Source organism: Schistocerca americana, chromosome 1 (genome assembly GCF_021461395.2).
Source record: "Schistocerca americana isolate TAMUIC-IGC-003095 chromosome 1, iqSchAmer2.1, whole genome shotgun sequence".
Lineage (NCBI taxonomy): Eukaryota > Metazoa > Arthropoda > Insecta > Orthoptera > Acrididae > Schistocerca > Schistocerca americana.
This window is the reverse complement of record NC_060119.1, coordinates 512,128,322-512,153,252: the sequence shown is the minus strand read 5'-3', so window position 1 is coordinate 512,153,252 and position 24,931 is coordinate 512,128,322. Positions and strand designations below refer to the sequence as shown.

Sequence of the window (24,931 nt, the reverse complement as noted above, 5' to 3'; positions counted from 1 at the left end):
CGTCACGTAAACACCCATTACCCTTGAAATCATATTAAATGTTATTTTGAATCTAATAGGACTTTATTTCTATGTCTTTCGGGGAAACGACTATAATTTGTGGGAGTGTATGGCAAGGGAAAGCTACTCTGATTAAAACTGGTGATTTATTTTAATGATCGACAACTCACATGAAACACATGAAGTGATATCAAACCATCGGTAAAATTTTCCACTCGTTTGCTTGCATGACAACCATACTTAAATAAAATTTCTGGGGGAAACCATTGTGAATGACTTCAGAGGTAAGGACATGAAAACCGGGCGACCGCACAAACAGGAGAATAATCCTGCACTGACATTAAAATAATGACACTCGCCATAGTGACTAGAAGAGACATTCCATTTTCCATCACCACTGAGCCACACACGCTGAACTACAGAGTAACTGAAGTCGATGTCAGACCCTTCCAACCAAAATTAATAAATTCTGTTATTAAGATTATATTTGAAAAATGTTGTAAAAATTGGGGTTCCTTCTGTGTAGAATCGTTCGTACCATTCAGTGGCGTAGTCCGTGCTCACAATATTTTCACTTTTTCTACACGTAGTGGTTTGGTTGCACAAAGGTTCCTGTGCCATACGCAGAGTAACAGCTTCAAATATTGCGATGAAATTCACGTAAATACACACGAAGACTAAGTAGTAGCAAACTTAACCTTGCCACACAAGGCCCATCACACAAAATCGTGTTTTCTTATGCAGCAAAAATTAATTTACATCAACATCATTATGCTAACAAACCGAAGAAAACATTACCTTTGAATAAATCAGGAAAAAAATTCAATTAAAGAAACACCTGTGCTCGTGGAAGATGGTCGGTATTGATATGAACAAAGGAAGAACTCAGGTTGTAACACCTATTTTCGACCTATTTTGTATCTGTATCGATATTTTTATGTCAAGTTGTAGCATTGCTTATGTAGAGTATTGTATCTGTGATGGAAATTCTTTGACTATATACACTTATTTCAGTTATTTGAATTTCTTGAACGATGCTGTTTAATCTGTGCTTGTGGATTCAAATAACTACTGGAATGATTGTTATATAATATACTGTAAATGAACTGGTCCATAGTTAGGGAACGTAGGGTTGAATGTAAAAGATGCGGGGAAGGCCCGCAGCTACGGAAGTAGCCTGGTGGAGTGGAAAAGGTGTGGCTGGCGCGCAAGTGGCAGCTCGTCCTTTGTGACTGGTGAGGAGCCTGGTCTGAGAAATGCTGTGGTTAACGTCTCTCTAGCAGTAGAGGATCATTGTGGCTCATATTCCTGGAGTTTTGAGGCCGGATGAGATTAAGAGCAGTATTTATGGGCCTCGAATGCTGAATTTGGTGATACTTTTATCATGGTATGGTTTTTGGCCTTGCAAAAATATAATTCCAACGCCAAGAAGATCTGTAACAGAGCTACGCCAACAGTACTCCCATGACTGCATCGACGCCATGTTAACAGCCACTGCAAATTACGCCACAAGCCTTCCACTAAATTGTTTATGTTTGGCGCTCTGTAAATGGACCAGGTCTTTGTGAAATTTGGTTGATTTTGACAATAATCGTGGTGTTGCTAAAAACTCTATCTTACACCCACAATTATCCCAAATCCAAATCTCAAACCTGGACAGGAATCCTATCCTAGTGAATTTAATTCGGAGTGTCCTATTTTATTATGGAAAGACTTATTCGGCAGCTGTAAAAATAGTTGTGATTGCTTTCTAATGTGAGGAGTTATAGTGTTTAAAGTTCAGTTTTATAGTTTGAGAAATACTCAACTTCTAGTGCATTTTTAAATCAATCTGCAGTCATTTTTAAATTATATTTGCCTTACTTGAAAAGCTGTCTGAAAATAGTAAATTTGTTACTTAAAAGAACAATAATATTGATCTCCGGTGAAGAAGATTATTAATTGTTGCATTTATGCTCTTTGATCAAAATTACGAAGTTTTATCAGTGTTCATTTTATGAGAAAGTGTTTGAACTTGATTTCAATGTTGTGTTGGCATTTGCACTGCCAACTATATTTTGAATAGGTCAAAAGAGTGCTTATCAAAGTACATTTGTTATTTAAAGAGTTATAATTTGTTGTGCTTTACTTAATTAATAATTATTGATGGGAATACTTTCCATTTCTCATACATACTTGTGTAGATTTGTTAATGAGCATAGTTCTACAAACCATGAAAGTTTAAGGCTAGTTAGTAAATGAAGCAAAGCAAAGGCTCCTTTAGAGCCAGTGTAGTTAGATTTGCGTTCTGTTTAATCGCTTGAAACTGAGCTTAAGAAAGAAATATTTACTACGTTAGCTATTCTATTGCTAGTTGGTTAATGCACGTGCATAGAGACCCTGTACTCAGCAATGATGTCATAGAGTGTGATCATTAATAGACCCCCTGATTTAAGTAAGAATCATTTCATGGAGTTCCATGTTTAGTACTGCAGTTAGTTTCATGTGTGTTGGTGATTGGCTCTATAAACTGCTGCATTTAGTCCGTTTAAGGTACGTATTGTTGAGAGGCATATGTTACTGTTTGCTGTCTCATTGATCGTTTGTTTGTCTAACTTCCCAGTTAATAGTACAATTATCTGCAAGTTTAGGTTACTGTGTTGTACTGTGAACAGATATAAAGGAAGAGATTAGTGTGTGTGTCAAGGAAGGTTAGGTTAGCCTTAGCACTGCATTTTGATTTATTACATTGGTTGACACAAGAATGCTTAATTAGGCTGGCGACCGATATTAATACATAATATTACAACTTGCTTTTGTGCTGGGAGAACGTCTGTTCCTGAGCCATCTGTTTACTGTTGGTGACACTCTGCTGAAGTTTTTCGGAAACGAATCCCAGTCTGATTGTTCTGTTCCCATTAGTTTTTCTCACGGTCACAATTTTCTCAAAAAATCCTCGCAGAGGTTTAACATTAGCATTGATTGCCGTTTAAGGTGGTCAGTGTTACCGTTTCAAGGTTCAAACACCACCCGTTGAAATTAATAGGAAAATCCACGATAACAAATATTCCTGAGCATTTAGTGAAACTAATGAAGTTGTTTCCTACAAAAGACAACTATCTGCCCTCAGTAAGCAAAACAGAGATCGTACCAAAGCATGTTCCATTAAAATCTGTAGCTGGTACGCGATTAGAGACCACATAAACCGTATTTAAAGTAAAGCAGCATCTCCCACGATCTATCCACTGCTGGATATAGACAGAGCCACAGCAAAAATGATTGAGTTCATCAGTAAACCTGTTACGTCACGCACCTGTGGAGTAGTGCCGATTACTTACGATTACCATCAATCGTTTCAGAAGACAGTCATTAATAATACTCAGGACTCTGAGCTTTATTAATAATGTTCTGTCCACATTTGGAAAAGAGCTGCCTAATATCGACTTATCGTACATCTTTCTAAGTATAATACTGTAATGGATTCAAGCTTACGTTCACATACTGCACAATATCTTTTATACTTAATGTGCGAAAGAACAGACACTATGCGGAATCCGCAACTAGGATACATGTTATGTAAATTGAATGAGGAGGGGGAAGAAAGGAAAGGAAAGTGAAGGGACTGTTGATGTCAGCTGCACCAGGACTTCATGCGGCATCAGCGGCGACGAGTGAATAGCGTGTGCCGCACCTAGATTCGAACCGGGGATCTTCTGCATAGTAGGCAGTTGCGTTACCCACTGCGTCACCCGGACACAGTGTTTTATCACAACTGCGCGGACTGTCTCGGCACGCCTCTCAGCCGACCCACACTCCCTCCTAGCGCCACCGGACATCTCCGAAAGAACAGAACCCACGCTTTCATATAACTGATTCGCCTCGATGGGCAATAGATCCACCTCATTCAGTGCGCATGCGCAATTACATCCGACCTCCTGCGGGAGTGTCCAAGTAGCCAGAAGGACAAGGACGTATTTAACTCGTCGCCGCCGATGCCGCACGAATTCGTGATGCAGTTGATATCGAGAGTCCCTTTCCTTTCATTTCTACCCAATCCTCCTTCAATTTTCATAATGTGTTCCACGAGTACCGTTTGCTGGATTAGTATTCAGACTTACCTGCTGAAAGGAGTCATGATGGCACCCCAGGTTGGATGCTGCAAGTTGGTACAGAGACCGTCGAAGCGCCGGTACTTGCCGGGTCTGCACTCCACGTTGGACAGGAATGGTGGACACACCTCGCGGATCAGCGTCTTGGATGTGTCGATCAGTGGCAGACCCTTCTCGATCTCTTCGTAGCTCAGACCGTATCTGCAAATAAATTCGTACATGTGGCTTCAGTCACTAATTTGATGAAGTTGGATAACTGTCTGTTCATGTAATAGCAAGTACAACACGTATCACTAAAAAAATTTCTTAATGTTTTTATACACTGACGAGCACCTGAGTTAGAGATAAATGCTGTATTGGAGAGACGTAGCTCATGTCCCTCAGGGAATAACATAGTCAAATACGTCACGTGACTGAGACGCGGTCAGATCTTGTCAAGGCTATTGTTTTGACAATAGAACCCAGTACGGGCAAAAAGTGAGATATAGCAGAGTAGACTGGTGCCACATGGTGGGTAGCTGGACAGCAGACGGCCCAGTTCCCTCGCAAAGAGGCACGGAGATTTTCTCGCGACACAGTGTCACGGAGTGCTGTTCCAGGCAAACACAGTCAGTAGCCACTAACTTCTTGTAATGCCTCTACAGATTCTACAAATTGCAGCACTTTTCGATTTTGGCTGTATTTTTATTGTGGTACTGCAATTTTAGTCTGTACGCCATTGTCAAACATCTACAAAGATACAAAAATGTTATCTGCACTACTGGCTATTAAAATTGCTACATCACGAAGATGACCTGCTAGAGACGCGAAATTTAACCGACACCTACAACTTACTGACATGAGGAAAGTTTCCAATCGATTTCTCGTACACAAACAGCAGTTGACCAGCGTTGCTTGGTGAAACGCTGTTGTGATGCCTCGTGTAAGGAGGAGAAATGCGTACCATCACGTTTCCGACTTTGACAAAGGTCGGATTGTAGCCTATCGCGATTGCGGTTTATCGTATCGCGACATTGCTGCTCGCGTTGGTCGAGATCCAATGACTGTTAGCAGAATGGAATCGGTGGGTTCAGGAGGGTAACACGGAACGCCGTGCTGGATCCCAACGGCCTCGTATCACTAACAGTCGAGATGACAGGCATCTTATCCGCATGGCTGTAACGGATCGTGCAGCCACGTCTCGAACCCTGAGTCAACAGATGGGGACGTTTGCAAGACATCAACCATCTGCACGAACAGTTCGACGACGTTTGCAGCAGCATGGACTATCACCTCGGAGACCATGGCTGCGGTTACCCTTGACGCTGCATCACAGACAGGAGCGCCTGTGATGGTGTACTCAACGACGAACCTGGGTGCACGAATGACAAAACGTCATTTTTTCGGATGAATCCAGGTTCTGCTTACAGTACCATGATGGTCGCATCCGTGATTGGCGACGTCGCGGTGAACGCACATTGGAAGCGTGTATTCGTCATCACCATACTGGCGTATCACCCGGCGTGATGGTATGGGGTGCCATTGGTTACACCTTTCGGTCACCTCTTGTTCGCGCTGACGGCACTTTGAACAGTGGACGTTACATTTCAGATGTGTTACGACACGTGGGTCTACCCTTCATTCGATCCCTGCGAAACCCTACATTTCAGCAGGATAATGCACGACCGCATGTTGTAGGTCCTGTACGGGCCTTTCTGGATACAGAAAATGTTCGAATGCTGCCCTGGCCAGCACATTCTTCAGATCTCTTACCAATTGAAAAGGTGTGGTCAATGGTGACCGAGCAACTGGCTCGTCACAATACGCCAGTCACTACTGTTGATGAACTGTGGTATCGTGTTGAAGCTGCATGGGCATACCTGTACACGCCATCCAAGCTATGTTTGGCTCAATGCCCAGGCGTATCAAGACCGTTATTACGCCAGAGGTGGTTTATCTGGATACTGATTTCTCAGGTTCTATGCACCCAAATTGCGTGAAAATGTAATCACATGTCAGTTCTAGCAAAATATATTTGTCCAATGAATACCCGTTTATCATCTGCATTTCTTCTTGGTATAGCAAGTTCAATGGTCAGTAGTGTATGAAGGTAGATGCCATTGATGGCCGTGCAGCTTCTCTAGAATGAAATGATAATTAAATCGACACCCTAGCTGCAAACCGGCGTTGATATACATAATTGGGGACATGCTGAAAAAGTGTGCCTCGACCGGGTCTCGAACCCGGGATCTCCTCTTTCAGTAGTGGTGTGGACACGTTGGGAATGTGGGTCTAACGGGGAGCGTGCAAGGGATACGTCCCTGCAGGCCCTCGGTGGCTCAGATGGATAGAGCGTGTGCCATGTAAGCAGGAGCTCTCGGGTTCGAGTACCGGTCGGGGCACACATTTGCAACATGTCCCCAATGATGTATATCAACGCCTGTTTGCAGCTAGGGTGTCGATTTAACTATCATTTCATACAAAAATATTTCGCTTTTAGCTGTTTCTTAAGGGCAATAATGGGACCACAACGTAACCAAGAGAAACATACGCGTACCGTAACACCGTATCCTCTGCACTTCACAGCTAACAGTACACGTGAAGACAGGTAACGCTCTGCAGGTATTTGCCAAACCCAAATTTCCACAGGATTTCCAGAGGATATAGCATGATTCGTCATTCCAGATCACTCGTTTCCAGTCATACACTGTCCCAACAGCGACGCATTTTACGCCATCTCAAATGTCCTTTAGAATTGGCTACAGAAATGTGTGGCTTATGAGGAGCTGCTCAACCTTTGCACGCCGTTAGTTTTCACTTCTTTCGCACAGTCGTTGTTCTAGCTGGACTGCTGATAGCAAATTGGAACTCTCGACTGTTCTCTTCAGCTAATCTTGTGCGATTTTTTAACAGTTACCCGCTGCAGTGCTCGATAATCGCAGTCCGCCAACACATTAGGTCTGCCTGGTCTGGGTTGTTCCTTCGCATTTCCACTTCACATTTACATCACCAGCATTCGACTTGGGCCGCTTGAAATGTCCCTGACGGATTTATCAGGTGACATCTGGGGATTAGTCATCGTTCTATGTCACGGATTTCTCCTGACCGATCCATTCCGCTCTACTCTTCTCAACTGACAACTCCTTTTTACACTACATGTTTTTGACGTTTCACTTTTTTTGTCGTTGCATTATGTCTTTCTAGATGTTTGGCAACGCCACATAGGCGGAAATTGAAGAAGCACAATAAAGACAGTTACACGGAATGCATTCTCAGTTGCGAATATGGACAACCATAAGCGGCAGAATGGAATGGCGGCAATGGAAATTAGTGCCGGACTCGGACTTGAAATCGGATTTCTCGCTTATCACAAGCGGTCGCCTTGCCATCAGGCTATCCGAGCATGATTCTCGCGGTCATACCCAAAGTTCCATATCTCGTCAACAATGTGTCCACAATCCGCTCTCATACCTTCATCATGTGTGTTCCCTCGTACGGTAGTGCAGGTTGTAGACACGTGGTTGACGATATATGGAATTATGGGTGTGGCCGTGAGTCATGCTCGGATAGCCTGATGACAAGGCGACCTCTAGCGATAAGCGGGAAATACGGGTACGAGTCCCAGTCCGGCACAAATTTTCATCGTCGTCACTCCATTATACAGCTGGTGGTTGTCCATATTCGCAGCTGTGAATACATGTCTTGTATTTTACAACGACTGTAGTTGCCGCAGTGCCTCTTCCGTCGGACATGCATGCGTGTACGAAGGAACGTTGCATCGTGTTTCTGGACAACACACGCACCGCAGTATCGTGAAGACAGCTACAGTGAAAGCGGAAAGTGATGTTTAAAGAGTCAGCAGCCTTGGCAAAAGGTATATGACACGGGTCACACTTGAATCACAGGAGGTGTCTCCTGGTTCTATGATTTGCAGTACAGTTTGGTACTGGCTGAGGGCATGGTACGAGTACGTCGAAGAGACAGTTCATTTTGCTTGACTACTGGGCATCATCCAGACAGGTGGTGCAGGTATTATAAAACGAAATAAGCCTCCTGATATGTTCTCAAGCGTCCTTCACTTACATACGACACAGAATCATCTAATGGATCATGTCCATGCGTTTGTAACTCCATAAAGGCAATGCACCACACCATCTCTCCGCAAATACGTCACAATGTTTCGAAGATCAGTTCACGTACGTGTGGACACAAGACCATCCGATCGTATCCTTTTGAACTCATCTGGGTGGACGCTATAGAAGGAAGTACGCGCATGTTCGACCCCGTTCCTACCGATATCCGTGGGTGGTCGGTCAAGTGTGAGAGGTCACACGTCAGAACGGACAAAATGGTTCAAAATGGTTCAAATGGCTCTGAGCACTATGGGACTTAACATCTATGGTCATCAGTCCCCTAGAACTTAGAACTACTTAAACCTAACTAACCTAAAGACATCACACAACACCCAGCCATCACGAGGCAGAGAAAATCCCTGACCCGCCGGGAATCGAACCCGGGAACCCGGGCGGACAAAATGGATGTCTCGTGAATTTCACATCGTGTTGCCACCATCGTCAAGATGAAATGGGGTGCTACACCATACTTTCTGATGTATCTGATTCAATTATATGGTGGTCAATAATTTTGTCTGTCTTAGGCTACGATATTACCTATTCATTTGCACCGAGTTTAGCTATAAAACTATAGTGTTCTCTGTTAAGTATTTTTTAAAGTATTGTTTTATGCTTTTATTAAAGACGTTTCCTGTGCCGCTAAACCGGATGTTGGTTCCCGCAATAACCAAAACATAAAGCCTATTTGGTCTCCCATTCACCCTATTTGTTGTTAATTGGGTAAGGTTATTTTACTTGGATAACTGTATGAAGACTGTAATCAGTGCTCCCTATTCTGCCATCTATAATGAGGTGTGGTAAAGGAGTGGGATGTGTTACACGCTTTGTAGCAGTAATAATTTTTAAACATTCGGTCACTTTAGCCCACTTCATGTTTAGCTAAGTGTTGTGCGTTGCTCGCTTAAGTTAGCATACTAAGCCAAACATTTTGACTAGTTATAGTGTGTTGTTATAGCAATTATGCAGTACTTTTGCAACCTGGCTTTTTGCTTCATAGTTTAACATGTTGTTCACCGTGATTCCACAAGAAATTTCGATCAAAAGAGAAAATTACTTAAAATTTGAAGTGGAGTTTATTTCATCATCGCCATTCTCAACCGTAACTGTAGCTTCATACCTAATTTTGATACGGTTTTCAGGATTACTTTCATCAGACACGTTAAGTTTACAATGAAGGTATTATTAAACATTACATAGGTCTAATTACAAACACTGAATTTTCTCATGCTGAAAAATTAGACTGACCGATCTGTTTTATGTAGTAAAAATTTTCTAAAGCCCAGATTGCATAAAGATTTCTCTATTTTCAAACAACCAGTTTCGACAGACTTTGCTGTCATCTTCAGGCCTTCAAAAATTTGTATTATAAAATGTGTTCATTTTGAGTTCGATCAGACGCCAAGTTGTCATGTAGATAAAATATAGCACATTGTATAAATATATGTCATAAATAGAGTTTTAAAATGAAAAAGCACCTTGTGCACATGTTCATTTCCATATATGTAGCGCTCACAGATGATTATTACGTCATAAAAACACAGCACACAATAAAAAGCACAGTATTGGTACTGTGTTTATGACGTAACAGTCATCTTTGAGCGCTACTTATATGGACATGACCATGTGCACAAGGTGCTTTTAGGTAAATATTTTGTTTATGACAAACCTTTATATACTGTGCTACATTTTATCTACATGACCACTTGGCAAATTGACGTGAGATCGAACTCAAAATAAACACATTTTATAACATTGTTAGCAAATAAAGGTATATTTATGCGATCTTGGCTTTAGAAAGTTTTTACTTACAAATACTTAGCAGTGACGAGGTCCGATAACAGTTACGGTAGGGAAGGAAAACATTATGCTGCAGCAGTTAAGAGCATAATTTGTAGGTGAACAAACAAATTTACTGAACTTACCATAAGAAAAAAATGAAGGCGAATACTAAAATAACACGTTTTCCTAGAAAAACATATATATGGTAAGATTAAAGACGAAAAATAGAGACGGATAAAGACTATCTTCATTGGCCTTAAATCCCACCGCAATAGGAGTACGCTCAAAAATGAAGTAACAATTAGCGCTTTATAGATGAAGTAAAATTATATGACAAGAAACGGACATTACATACGGATAACAGATACTGACACCGATAACGAAAGTTGTCTTTTTTCTTGGAACCATCAGTTATAGTGAACTAGTGCCGTAGAGAAAGAAGAGTTGCAAAATAAAGGCGCATTCAAACATTTTTGCATTGTTTACGTGATGAGGATAACGTTGCCATTACAGAAGATAAACACATCTTCAGATCATAATCAATACTTTTTAAGACCACGTAGCTTTCTTAGGAAATGAGACGAACGTTTCTTTTTACTAAAAAGTCAGGTGGAAAAGAGGAAGCTGTTAGAACAAGACCGTAATGGTTTGATAGCATCTAGGGATATATTAGCATGATAAGTGCTGAACTAACAAGACCTGAACCGAGATGCACGAACATAAAATTTTTCTTATTTTAGAGCTGCGTCGCATTGTAAAATAACTACCACGGATTGGATAAAACTGAAATTTATTTATTAGTAGAGCCATAGTAAGCCACTGCAACTGTGACCGAAACGTGTGTTTTGTCCACCAAGTAGCTCAGCTCTACACCCAGAAAACGTCTATGTTAACTAACCCGGCACATAACAGATATTTGTGAACTTGTCTGTCTTTTTTAGTCTCTCGCCATTCACGACAAAGGTGGACTGAAATCTTTATTCTCGTACTTCTGCCACATCACACTTAGAAAAGGGAAATAGCATAAATTTTCGTAAATTTAACGCACAACTATTTAATTTTTAATTATTTAAACGATAAATAAGACTTACAATGCTAAATATTTGGTGATTTAATTTAGATCATTGCCGATCGCATCATGAGAGTGGTGAAATCGATAAGGTCGCTTGTGGATGAAATACTGTTTCAACTAAAGGACTAGGTCCAGTGGTGAGGCGCTTGGAAGGGAGAAGGTGAGTTTGGATGGAGTACAGATTTGGTGGTATAGATTAAGGTGGTAGAAAAGGGTGAGTTTGGGAAGATTAAACTGCGGTGTCCAGGTGGTTTAAATGGAAATTGACCAATTCATGACGGAATATAGATGGGGCCGAAAATGGAACAGGCCGGCCACTGTGGCCGAGCGGTTCTAGGCGCTTCAGTCTGGAACCGCGCTGCTGCTACGGTCGCAGGTTCGAATCCTGCCTCGGGCATGGATGTGTGTGATGTCCTTAGGTTAGTTAGGTTTAAGTAGTTCTAAGTCTAGGTGACTGATGACCTCAGGCGTTAAGTCCTATAGTGCTTAGAGCCATTTGAACCATTTGAAATGGAAGAGTCGGCAAGGGTGACTTATTGTAGGGTGAGTGGTCTTTCTTCAAAACAGTGGCGACAAATACGACAATTCATTTGGTTACTGAGCTGCGGAGAGTAACGGAGGGAAGTATGAATTATATAAGAGTACAATAGATCGAACTGGGACGACTAATCCATCTGAAGCTGAAGAAGATATGATCGCATATTTTAAGTGTTTCAAATGGATGAGGAAGCGAGTATAATGTAGTGATTACTGAAATGGGATAAAATGGAGGAAGGGGACCGTTTATGATCTTAGAATGATCATCATACTTTGAACACTTACAGAAACTGGGGAAGTGATGTTGAGAGCTCTACGTTGTGACAACGATGGTAGAACAGAGCTGTCTCTGAAAAAAAAAAAAATGATATTTTGTGTGAGGAAGTCCCTGATTGCCAATACAAGGCAAGATCTGTTCGCTTGCTGCCTCCCACAGCCCTTTTTCGTGTTCTATTTCGAAAGCTTCATCTCGTGTTACCTGCTACATTCCCGAGGAGAGAAAGTAATTCCTGTTGGCTTCCTGCGGAGGTCCATGCCAGTCTTGAACTTACTTCGCATGCGAAGAACTGTGTTCCGGATTCTGTCATTCACTCGAGATTTCTGGACCATCATTTGTTGTTGGGGATAGCACCTTCAGCTACATCGGCGGCACTAAGGATCACAATAACACGGGGTAATACTCTGTGGTCGGCGAAGAGGTTTTTAAAGTCATCTATTAGACTAGTGCTCGATTTTTAATGGAATGAAATTAGCCTGTAATCAGGCCATCTTGAACGTCAAAGTGACACAGAATCTCTAAATCTGTCGCACGCTCTAATTCCGTTAGTGCTCTGCAGAGTCTCTTGGATGTTCCACCACGTTTTAGTACAACGGATCCACGAGTTCCTACACTCTCTCGCTGATAGTGCCACCAACGTGTCGTTCGTATGGGTTTCTGGACAGGTCGATATTTCGGGGAATGAGGCTGCCGATGCTGCTGCCAATACTGCAACGGTACTTCCCACGACTTTTAATTGTTCTATCCTTTCTGACGAACATTCTATCACTTCGTTACGAACACTGTTCGTCTCTCCGTGGGAGCGAGGAAAAGGAGATTTAACCTCTTCACGCGACTTGGGCGAGCTCCTCTCGTCCATCTAGTCGCCAAGAAGTAAGCTCTCGTCCATGTCGTCGCCAGGAAATAACCTCTCGTCCGTGTCATCGTGAGGAAATAATTTTGTGTACGTGTTGCGCCATGTCACCGTCATCTGTTAAGTGGCTACCTCGCACCAGTTTGCCTTCACTTGAAAGAACCACTCATAGTCAGCCATTTTCTAACCCAACATCACTTTTTTAAATCCGTACGCTTTAGTGTGTGGTTGTCAGATGAGTTATCACAGGATTTAGCGGATACAGCGTACAATGTGGAACACGTTCAACTCTTTACTCGCCATAGCAACAAGGCGAAGGAATTTAATTTTCGACCGTGCACACCGTTTGTCCTAGAAATTCCTACCGAACGGCCTCATATATATATATATATATATATATATATATATATATATATATATATATATATATATATAAGAGGACGGTCATTGCAGTTGTTTGTTTTAACTTAATATTATATTTGTTGCCTTTTAAGAAGCGTTCAGGTTCACTGCCATTATTAATTGCAAACTCTAAGACAAAACATCCGAGGATGGCTTGCCAAGAAGTGTAACAAAACGGAGCACAGAGTATCGTCTACGTACCGCTGTGCCGTAAGTGTGCCGCGGATGGCAACCAAAGAGGACTCCTGCTATGAAATTAAATGGCACCCCTGGCCATCACTGCAGGTTGTTGGCTCATATGGCGGGCGTCAATCAGATTGGTATCCCACCGCTGTCTGGGGCGTCTCCAGAGACGTCTTCGGCCTGGAACCTCAGTGACTGGAAATGAATTTTCTTCAGTGTCGAGTCCAGCTTCGAACCGAGCCCGGCCGGACAGTGGCTGAGCGGTTCTAGGCGTTTCAGTCTGGAACCGCGCGACCGCTACGGTCGCAGGTTCGAATCCTGCCTCGGGCATGGATGTGTGTGATGTCCTTAGGTTAGTTAGGTTTAAGTAGTTCTAAGTTCTAGGGGACTGATGACCTCAGATGTTAAGTCCCATAGTGCACAGAGCCATTTGAACCAATTTGAACTGAGCCCCTCTGACTACCGAAGAGGGTCTGGAAACGCCCTGGGCAGCTGTGCGCCCGACGACCAGGAGTGGTGGCCTGGGGTACCATTTGTTTTCATAGCAGAACCCATTCGGTTGTCATCCGATGCATTCTTTCGGCGCATCGGTATGTTGACTATATTCTACTACTCGTTTTGTTGTCCTTCATGGCAAGGGATTCTGAGCTTACACTTCAGCAAGATAATGCCTGCCCGCATATGGGTAGTTTCTGCTGCTTGTCTTGACCAGCGAGGTAGCTCAGAAGGACATCCAACAACTCTGTCAGTCAATGCCAAGCCTAATAACTGCTTGCATAAGGCCAGAGGTGGAGCAAGGTGTTATTTACTTGCTCGATTTGCAAAGCTGTTTGTCTTGAATAAATTGTCCAAATTTTCTGAAATTGTAATCATTTGTTTGTCTGTACATGGACATTACATTTACCGATTTTCGCCCCATTCGGATAATTCCTTCGTGGTGCGAGGTTTTAATTTATTTATTTATATTTTAGAATTTAGTTTCATAAAATATCACGAAGAACGAGATGAGAGAAGTATTAAACGATAAAAACATTCTTCTAAGAATTATTGTGTTTGGATGATTTGATGTGTAGCTTGACTGTCAGTCGGGAAAAAATGTGGGAGAACCGTCGGCAAGTAGAGAGGCAAAGTTCCGTTAGTCACTATACAGCGGCAAGGGGACACACCGGACGCCTTCTACACATTCCTCCGCCTGCACAGCGACTGTGCCGCAGCCAGCAGCAGCGCCTTCTGCGGGCTTTCCCGGATGGCCTGCGGCCTCTGAGCGACGTCTTACATGCTTATTCGCTGTCGGCTTTCGCTGTCGTCCTGCCTGGCTGCCAGCGGCACTTTCCCAGGTGTCTGTCTGTGTATGTGTATGCGTTTGTCTGTGTGTGTGTGTGTGTGTGTGTGTGTGTGTGTGCGTGTGTGTGTGTGTGTGTGTGTGTGTATTAGGACACCAGATCGATTCCTACCTCTCTAGCTTCAGTGCACGCAGATTCTCTGAATCGATTCATTCGAGCCATGCAATCACTCTCAATAAAGTGTACAAGAGGCGAAAGGAGCGTTTCGTCAACGAACAATCTTAGTGTCGGTGGAATTGAAAAAAGAAGATACAAACCATTACATGATGCAGCGCAAGAGGCACAGAATGATGATTATCATTCCAAGAACCCCATTCAACAGAATAGACTGTTCAAGTGTGAAACTATGATTTTATAACTCATATTTTTCCTAGTTGTTTCAGAGACAACTATAAATTGCACTGCCGTTTCGGCTCAACCATCCTTTATTAAAGAACTTGCTAATAGTGAGATCTAAGTTTCTTGCAACGACATTTTTGTACAAAACAATCTCGGCTTGGTTGTAGCGTCGAATCTGGATACAACTTCCATTTTGTATGAGATTACGTTCCCTCATCGGCTTCGTTAGGAAGAATTGGCTGTCCAATCCGCTGTTGTAATAACTACATGCTAGGGGAAGAAAAGATCCATCACGAAGGAACTGTCCGAATGGGACGGAAATCAGTAGATGTTACGTGCTTGTACGGAAAAAGAAATGATTGCAGAGACATTTGACGATTTATCCAAGAGAAAAAGCTTAAAAAATCAAGCAAGGCGGTAACGCGTTGGTGCACTTCTGCCGCTACGCAAGCAGTTATTCGGCTTGGAATTGTTTCATAGAGTTGTTGGATGTCCTCCTGAGAAATCGAGCGAGGTGGCGCAGTAGTTAGACACTGGACTCGCATTCGGGAGGACGACGGTTCAATCCCGCGTCCGGCCATTCTGATTTAGGTTTTCCGTGATTTCCCTAAATCGCTCCAGGCAAATGCCGGGATAATTCCTTTGAAAGGGCACGGCCGACTTCCTTCCCCGTCCTTCCCTAATCCGATGAGACCGATGACCTCGCTGTCTAGTCTCAGCCGGCGGATGTGGCCGTGCGGTTCTAGGCGCTTCAGTCTGGAACCGCAGGTTCGAATCCTGCCTCGGGTATGGATGTGTGTGATGTCCTTAGGTTAGTTAGGTTTAAGTAGTTCTAAGTTCTGGGGGACTGATGACCACAGATGTTAAGTCCCATAGTGCTCAGAGTCATTTGAACCATTTTTTTATCTGGTCTCCTTCACCAAAACAACCCAACCCAACTCCCCCCCCTCCTGAGGGGTATCGTGTCGAGTTGTATCCAACTGCCGCATTAGAACGTCAAAACCCCGAAGTTGAAGAGCTCTGCCCATAATGCACCAAACGCTCCCCACTGGAGAGAGATTCGGCAATTTTGCCGGCTAAGATAGGGTTTGGCAAGCATGAAGATAAGCAGTAGAAATTCTCGCCGTGTCCGGCTGGGAATTATCTTGCTGAAATGTAAGTCCAGGATGGCTTGGCATGAAGGACAATAAATCAGTGCTGTAAGTGGCCGTGGATGACTACAAAAGGGGTCCTGATATGAAATGAAACGACACTCCAGACCTGGTTGCCAGGCCTTATGGCGGGTAACAGTCCCGTTGGTATCCCACCACTGACCGGACCTGTCCAGAAACGTGTTTGCAGGTCATCGGGGCTCATTTCTAAGCGGGACTCATCATTGAACTCTTTTCATTCCAGGCCGAATGTGCCCGACACCACTGCAAATAGGCTTGTTGGTGTACAGAAGTCAATGGTAGGCGGCGGAAGTGGCGCCGTGAGCTCAACCTCCTTTCGATGAGTCAACTGTTAATGAACTTTGTCGTACTGGATCGATGATAATGACGAATCCGGGCCACTGAATCCGTCTCAGACCAGTGTTCACCCTTACGTCCTGTCGTCTCTCTAGGTCGACCACTTCCTTCTTGGCGCTGCGTTCGGCCATGGTTCACACGTTCCTGCCAACATCGTCGAATAATGGCATCTCTTCTGTTCAAATGTGCAACGGCCTTGGCGCAATGGATACACCGGTTCCCGTCAGATCACCGAAGTTAGGAGCTGTAGGGCGTGGCCGGCACTTGGATAGGTGACCATCCAGGCCGCCATACACTGCTGCCATTTTTCGGGGTGCTCTCAGCCTCGTGATGCCAATTGAGGAGCTACTCGACCGAATAGTAGCGCCTCCGGTCGAAGAAAACCGTCATAACGACCGGGAGAGCGGCGTGCTGACTACATGCCCCTCCTATCCGCATCCTCAGTGAGGATGACACGGCGGTCGGATGGTCCCGATGGGCCACTTGTGGCCTGAAGGCGGAGTGCTTTTCTGTTCAAATGTCGAGCGACTCACCGATTATTCTCGACTCCCGATACCCAACTGAGACCAACTATACGTCCTTTCTCAAATGCTGACATCTGCGTATCTGTTGACGCACCTCTCTGCGAGGCATAGTGACTGTCCATCTGCGTACTGTTTACTATCATTGCCAGCTGCGCGGTGAAACTACGCTGCAACGTCACACACTCGCCCATTGGCTGTCAAAGTTTACAACATTGCATTTACCGTCGATATCTGTACGAATGTCAGTTTATGACAAATTTGTATAAACCCTTTGCGGTGCGTCGTTTTGTTGTCTTAGAAGGTACTTACAGTCCATAGGCGAGTCGTGATTGATCGATGTTTGCGTCCGCATATGATAAATACAATCAGAAAACTTTTTGATGCAATTAAAATCTTGTCCCACGCTTCTACATACTGGGATTATGTTATTAGATAAGCAGCGAAAATTATAATCTGCAAGAACAACTTCAACCGTCACAGCGGCTACAATTAATCTTACTAGAAGGCCACACGGGTATAGAATTTTTGTAATTTTTTTATATTTATAAGTCATCAAGTTCAGCGAGCAAATACCAGTCAACCAAAGCAACGCATCCCTCAAAAATTCTCGTGAAAATCGACTTTGAGTTTTTCCGAGCGTCTTTAATAATCCAAGGAGACACCCGTTATCTTTTTCAGAGGCAGCGTAGTTCTATGGCAGAGTGCTCGCCTGCCACGTAGGGATGCTAGGTTCGATGCGCGGATGATGCACATTGTTAAAGAAAGGTGCATGTCCTATTAGCATTTCCGTGAAGCTCAAGATGCACAAAGATGGGAAAAAACAGTAGCGATCGAGACTAATAGCGACTGATTCAAGTCACAATTTAGGTCAGTATTATTTCGTTTTTCTCAGTTTAGTTCGAATACCTACATCATTCAAATATAAAATTCACAGAACATGTGCTGTTAACACATTTCTAAACGTCATTTTTATGAAACATTGACGTCTTCCTATCTCTAATTACATATCTCCCAAAAAATTCAGTTTTCATTGCAAGTATAAATTCTTAATTATTAATGTTTTACAAAAGAATGTTAATAAAGGTTGTTTGGATTAAAAAAATTACAAATAATTTTTTACATCCTTATGTATTATACGCTTCACGGAAATGCTCTTGAAACATGCAACTTTCTTCAAAAAATTACCACCTCATAGAAGCGAACCCGGGCTGCCCGCGTGGTCGATGAGCATTCTACCACGGAGCCACGCAGCCCGCCAAAACTCGAATTTCCTTTACGGTATTAACGACACTCGGAAAGCTTCAAACTCGACTTTCTCTGTAACGTTAGAGGGTTGCATCTAAGAAGAAGTAAATACTCCAGGATGTGAATCAAGAACTACTGCTAACATGAGTAACTAAGAAGCAAATATCTCTGGTGTAGCGAAGCAGCTTAAATTACTTAATGCAGACAAGGCTTGCCGTTCAAAATTATATCAGTGAGATTCCTTCCTAAGTATGGTGATATAATAGATGCATCCTTAGCAATCATATACAATGACTCGTACGTCAAAAGACCTGTACCTAAAGACTGGAAATTTGCACAAGTCACACCAATAGGCCTACCTAAGATAGAAACTGGAGTAATCCCATATCGCTAATGTCGATTTGCAATTGGATTTTGGAACATGTAATGTGGACGGACGTTATGAATTATCTCGAAGAAGCGATTTATTGACGAATAGCCAACACGAATTCAGAAAACATCGTCCTTGTGAAACACTACTAGATCTCTATTTTCTCACAACGTAATGAGTGTGCAAGCATAGAATTATATGGTTGACTATCCGATTGTCGCCTCTCTGCCTAGCGCAGAGCAAGAGTGGAGAGCCGTGGCGTAGCTTTCGTGGAGCGTGGGCGGAGTATTGTGTTGATGCCGTGGATGCAGCACATAGTTACGCAGAAGTGATTGAAAATGTTTGCGACAGAAGTCTTGCGTTTTATTTCAGTGTTCGCGACGCAGTAACAATGTTTATCCAAAAGGTGATGTTTCTCGGTTTCGTGTGTCGTGTCGGGAGAACAACAATCAACCGCGTCGCGACCGTTACGAAAAAATAATGTCGACTGGTATGATCCTAATTGCAAGTTCTAAGTGAAAGAAACACATATCGTTTTGACTGACTGAATATCACTAGTGCAGGTACCTTCTCGTTCGTATATCGTACCAGAAATTTTATGGACCATCGGAATCGCACGCTCGTGTTATAAGCTGTTGAATTTTTTAGTACTGTTGGAAGGACTGTGCCAATCGTCGACTGACAAAACATGCGTTGAACAGTGATTATTTTGTGTTCTATGCACTGTGTTTTTGCATTGGATGCCATCATTTAGACAGCAACCTTATACATCACAACGGACACGTACTTGGAGTACAATTACTGATCACGTCCATTGTGGAATAATGTTAATTGTGAACAGGGCAGCCCCACCGTGTGCGAGTGTTTAACAGAATACAGTGAATTGTACCAGATCAACTTGGTATTGTTGGTGTGAATGACTCCTCTCCCTGCTAGACAATAGTTATTACAGGACACATCATAGCGGGCAGTGCAGAGAGCAGCAGATTAACCGTCGCGGGAAGGACCAGGTACGCGGGCTTAGGCACACGGCCGTTAAATATCAAGCCTCGTTCCTGTGTCTAGGGGGTGTTTTACAGTATCGAGTGCTAAAGCCTAGCTTTTATTAGTACTGCATATTTACCCCCTTTCCTTCCGGGCGTGTTACAAGTGCTATCACCAGGGAATGTCTAACTGATTCCAAACCATTAAATTTCGAGAAGGCTTTTGACATCCTTCCTCAGAAGCGACTTCTAATCTAACTGGGTGCCAATGGAGTATCACCCCAGTTGTCCGACTGGATTCGTGGTCTCCTGTCTGAATGATCACAGTTCATAGTAAATGATGGAAAGTCATCAAGCAAAACAGAAGTAATATCTGGCGTTCTCCAAACAATTGTTATAGGGCGCCTGCTGTTCCTTATCTACATACGAGTAAACGATTTAGGAGACAATCTGAGCATCCCTGTAGATAGTTTGGAGATATAATGTGATTTACCGTCTTGTAAAGTCATCAAATGATCAAAGCTAATTGCAAAATGATTTAGACAAGATATCCGTATGGTGCCTTAAGCGGCAATTGACTCTAAGTAATCAAAAGTGTGAGTCATCCACATGAATACTAAAAGGAATCCGCGAATAACTTAAATTGCAACGATCACGTAGGTAATGTAGCGGAGAGAGCAAATCAAAGACTGCGATTTATTGGTAGAACACTTGGAAAATGCAACAGGTCTACTAACCAGACGCTTGTCCGCATTCTTGTGGAATAATGCTGCTCGGTGTAGGATCCGCATCAGATAGTATTGACGGAAGACATCGAAAAATTCAAAGAGGGCCAGTTGATTTTGCATTATCGCGAATTAGGGGAGAGAGTGCTAAGGATATGATACGGTGGCAATCATTAAAACAGAGGCGTTTTTCGTTGCGGCAGGATCTCATGAAATTTCAAACACCAATTTTTGCCTCAGAGTGTGCAGGTATACAGTGGGCGCCCACCTACATAAGGAGTAATTATCATCAAAATAAAATAAGAGAAATCAAAGCTTGCACGGAAAGATGTATGTAGTCGTTTCTTCCGAGCGTTGTTCGAGAATGGAACGGTAGACAAATAGCATGAAGGTGGTATGATGAATTCTCTGCCAGGCACTTAATTCTCAATTGCTGATTAATCATATAGATAAAGATGTAGATTTAATTGTTTGGTGGTTTAGTATCAAAGTTCTGAACTTCACATGCATACACAAACACACACAAACACACACACACACACACACACACACACACACACACACACACACACACACACTGTAAAATCACAGAAAGGCGATTGCAGGCGAGATAAATAAAACACTACACGGGCTGTCATCACACACACACACACACACACACACACACACACACACACACACACAACACTGGTCAGCCGAAACATTGTCACTGCCCACCGAAACGTTGGATGCCGCATGCTGGCGTTGGAGGCACTCGACGCGCTAACAATAGTATGCAAGCGGAGCAGACACAGACGGGACATCACCGTAGTGAAGATACGGGTTGCACGTGGGGAAATCCATTAAGATAGACGAATTTGACAAAGGGCAGATTATTATTACGCAGACCTCTGAACGAGTCTCTCGAAAATGGCGAGGCTGTTCCAATGTTCACATGCTACTCTCGGGAGCACCCACGGAAAGAGGCAGTAGGACAGTAAAACTACCACTAGGCGCTAAATGGTTGGCTGTCCGCGACTCTTCACAGAAAGTGGGGTTTGGAGGTTTGCCTCATATGTAAAGTAGGATAGATGATGATCTGTGGCATCTGTGCCGAAAGAGTACAATGCAGATGCACACAAAAGTGTTTCGGAGCACACCGTTCATCGCACATTTTTAAACATGGAGCTCTGCAGCAAAACGTCCCTACGTGTTCACATGTTGAGCCAACGACATCGTCAAATACTACTGCAGTGGGCACGGGGCCATCGGAATTCGACATCGATCAGTGGTAACTTGTCGACTCTTCGGGTGACCCACATTTTTGCTACACTAAGTCGTCTCCACAAATGCCGTCATCGAGGTTAACTGTGGCTCGAAAGGTGCAGCGCGCCACGGACGCAACTGGTGGGAGCAGTATTATGCTACGGGAGACATTCTCCTGCGTTTTCATGAGGCCTGTGGTAGTAATCGAAGACACGCTGACAGCTGCGAACGACTTGCTTCCGTTGATGCTTCATGTCTTCCCCGAAGGCGATGTCATCTTTCAGCAGATTAATTGTCTGTGTCTCGGAGCCAGAACCGCGCTACAATGGTTAGAGGAGCATTATAGTGGACTCACGTTGATGTCTCGATGACCAAATTCGCCTGATGTAAATCCTATGGAACCCATCAGGGTCGCTATCGGACGCCATCACCACGTACACAAACCAACGGCCTGTTACTTACGAGAATTACATATTCTGTGCGTAGACATCTCTTGCCAAGAACCTCCACAAGCCTACCAGCAAATTGTAGGATCCCTGACACGCAGAATCAGTGATGTATTTCGTTCAAAAGATGGATAAGCAAGCTGTTAAACAGATTTTCATAATGTTTTCGCATATCTGGTTACCGTGTTATTTTGTTAACACTGCGTGGAAGTCAATTCTCGACGCTGAGAAGCCACAGAGAAATGCGCTCGATTGTTTACGTTCCTACGAGTGTGCTGGCACCAACAGTGCAAGGATGGACACAATATCTGACAGTGTGATGTAAAGATGACGTATTTCGGATCAATCACAAGCCGTCTATGGACTGTAAACGGTTACCACAACAGCAGTCACGACAACAAGTTGTTCCTGATGAGGATCTCGTGGAAAGCTCGAGATTTTGGCCAGATTTGATTTGACAATTGAACTGAGACCATTTTATGCAGCTTGGTAGCAACCGCAAAAAATTTCGAAGGACCTAAAGGACGCACTGGGGGCCAGCTCCTACTCAGCTGACGAATTTCTTAGTGAATCAACCGAATATATTTTTGCATAAGGTCATTGAGCGTTGTGGTCCACTGTGGGATAAATGTGTTAACAGTTATAGCCATTACTTTAGAAATAATAAACAGTTTACTTACTTTTTCCATCCATCATGTTTACAATCGACCCCCTGTTATAAACAAATGTTGTAAATTGATTTTCTGTTTGATGATGCGTGGCTGTAATAGCCTAAGAATTATGTATCATATACACCTCAGTGTACTGTACATTTACATGTTTTGCGACAAGTTTGTTATTACCTCTTAAAGAAAATATGTTTCAAATGTTGTCCATGAGGGCTGTTTAACCAGTGGGAGGAAGTTAACTACATCTCTTTTCTTGTACATATGTATTATGTCTTCTTGTCGAATGACATCGAAAAAGACCGTCATGTGAAACCCAGCTCGCGCTATTCGTCCACGAGACTCAGATGGCCATAGACACGGGTTCAAAGGTGTCTTGACTTCCGCAAGGCGTTCGATACAGTTCCCCACAGTCGTTTAATGAACAAAGTAAGAGCATATGGACTATCATACCAATTGTGTGATTGGATTGAGGAGTTCCTAGATAACAGAACGCAGCATGTCATTCTCAATGGAGAGAAGTCTTCCGAAGTAAGAGTGATTTCAGGTGTGCCGCAGGAGAGTGTCATAGTACCGTTGCTATTCACAATATACATAAATGACCTGGTGGATGACATCGGAAGTTCACTGAGGCTTTTTGCAGATGATGCTGTGGTGTATAGAGAGGTTGTAACAATGGAAAATTGTACTGAAATGCAGGAGGATCTGCAGCGATTTGACGCATGGTGCAGGGAATGGCAATTGAATCTCAATGTAGACAAATGTAATGTGCCGAATACATAGAAAGATAGATCCCTTATCATTTAGCTACAAAATAGCAGGTCGGCAACTGGAAGCAGTTAATTCCATAAATTATCTGGAAGTACCTATTAGGAGTGATTTAAAATGGAATGATCATATAAAGTTGATCGTCGGTAAAGCAGATGCCAGACTGAGATTCATTGGAAGAATCCTAAGGGAATGCAATCCGAAAACAAAGGAAGTAGGTTACAGCACGCTTGTTTGCCCACTGCTTGAATACTGCTCAGCAGTGTGGGATCCGTACCAGATAGGGTTGATAGAAGAGATAGAGAAGATCCAACGGAGAGCAGCGCGCTTCGTTACAGGATCATTTAGTAATCGCAAAAGCGTTACGGAGATGATAGATAAACTCCAGTGGAAGACTCTGCAGGAGAGACGCTCAGTAGCTCGGTACGGACTTTTAAAGTTTTGAGAACATACCTTCACCGAAGAGTCAAGCAGTATATTGCTCCCTCGTACGTATATCTCGCGAAGAGACCATGAGCATAAAATCAGAGAGATTAGAGCCCACACAGAGGCATACCGACAATCCTTCTTTCCACGAACAATACGAGACTGGAATAGAAGGGAGAACCGATAGAGGTACTCAAGGTACCCTCCGTCACACACCGTCAGGTGGCTTGCGGAGTATAGATGTAGATGTAGAGTGTGGATCTATCCAACAAAAAGTGCAAAAATTATCTTTTATCCAAACCAATCTAATCCATCTCCTCCAGAAAAAAATGTATTCTAATACAGACAATTTTTGGTATGTGCACGTAATAGTTTCGACTTACATGTGTGTTCAGACATAGTGTTTTCTGAAAAGTAGTTCCAAGGGCAGTTAAGTGTTCTGTGAAAGTATCGCTAACTAAGCATATTATATCTTCTTTTATTATATTCATCCGTTTTCAGAAGGAATACGTATAAAGCTCTTTCCCATAACTTTTACGTTTTTTATCTGATGCTCTATGTGGGATAATGACTTTCTCTGATATTTTTGGCTGAACATAGGATTTCGGTGTGCATTATTAATACTTAAACCCCATACTTTTCTGCAAGTGCATATCTTAAAAATGGTCCCTTCACTATAGTAAACCAAAATAAGACGGAACGGTAATAATCCAGTTTCACGTGTACGACAATCGCACGAGTAGTTTAGTTATCTCGGTTGCGGTACCTTGTATTTTTGTCTGTTTCTTTCCTTATCGACTTGTATTTTGCATTTTGTTAATTTTTTTTCACACGGTGAACGTGTTGAATCCTAAACGTTATAGACAGGAGAAAAGAGAGGAGGCTTTCACGAAACAGCCTTTCCAGAGAAAGTGGTGCAGTTATGCAGGGTCCAGGTTATTAGCGCGGCTATCAGTGAAGGTAATAAAAATGAAGCAGCCTTGACTGCGACTTCTTTTTTGTTTCTAACAAGCGCCTGGGTTTCACTGGCCTCTGCATGAG

The 24,931-nt window shown here is 43.1% G+C and overlaps 1 protein-coding gene across 1 annotated transcript in view; it reads right to left on the bottom strand.

Moving 5' to 3' along the window:
• Positions 1 to 24,931, bottom strand: part of LOC124624402 (peroxidase-like) — a 299,356-nt gene that overhangs the window by 101,232 nt on the left and 173,193 nt on the right. The window contains exon 5 of the mRNA XM_047149105.1: positions 4,098 to 4,289. Within this exon, the coding sequence (XP_047005061.1) occupies positions 4,098 to 4,289 (192 nt within the window). The remainder of the gene's footprint in view (positions 1 to 4,097; positions 4,290 to 24,931) is intronic.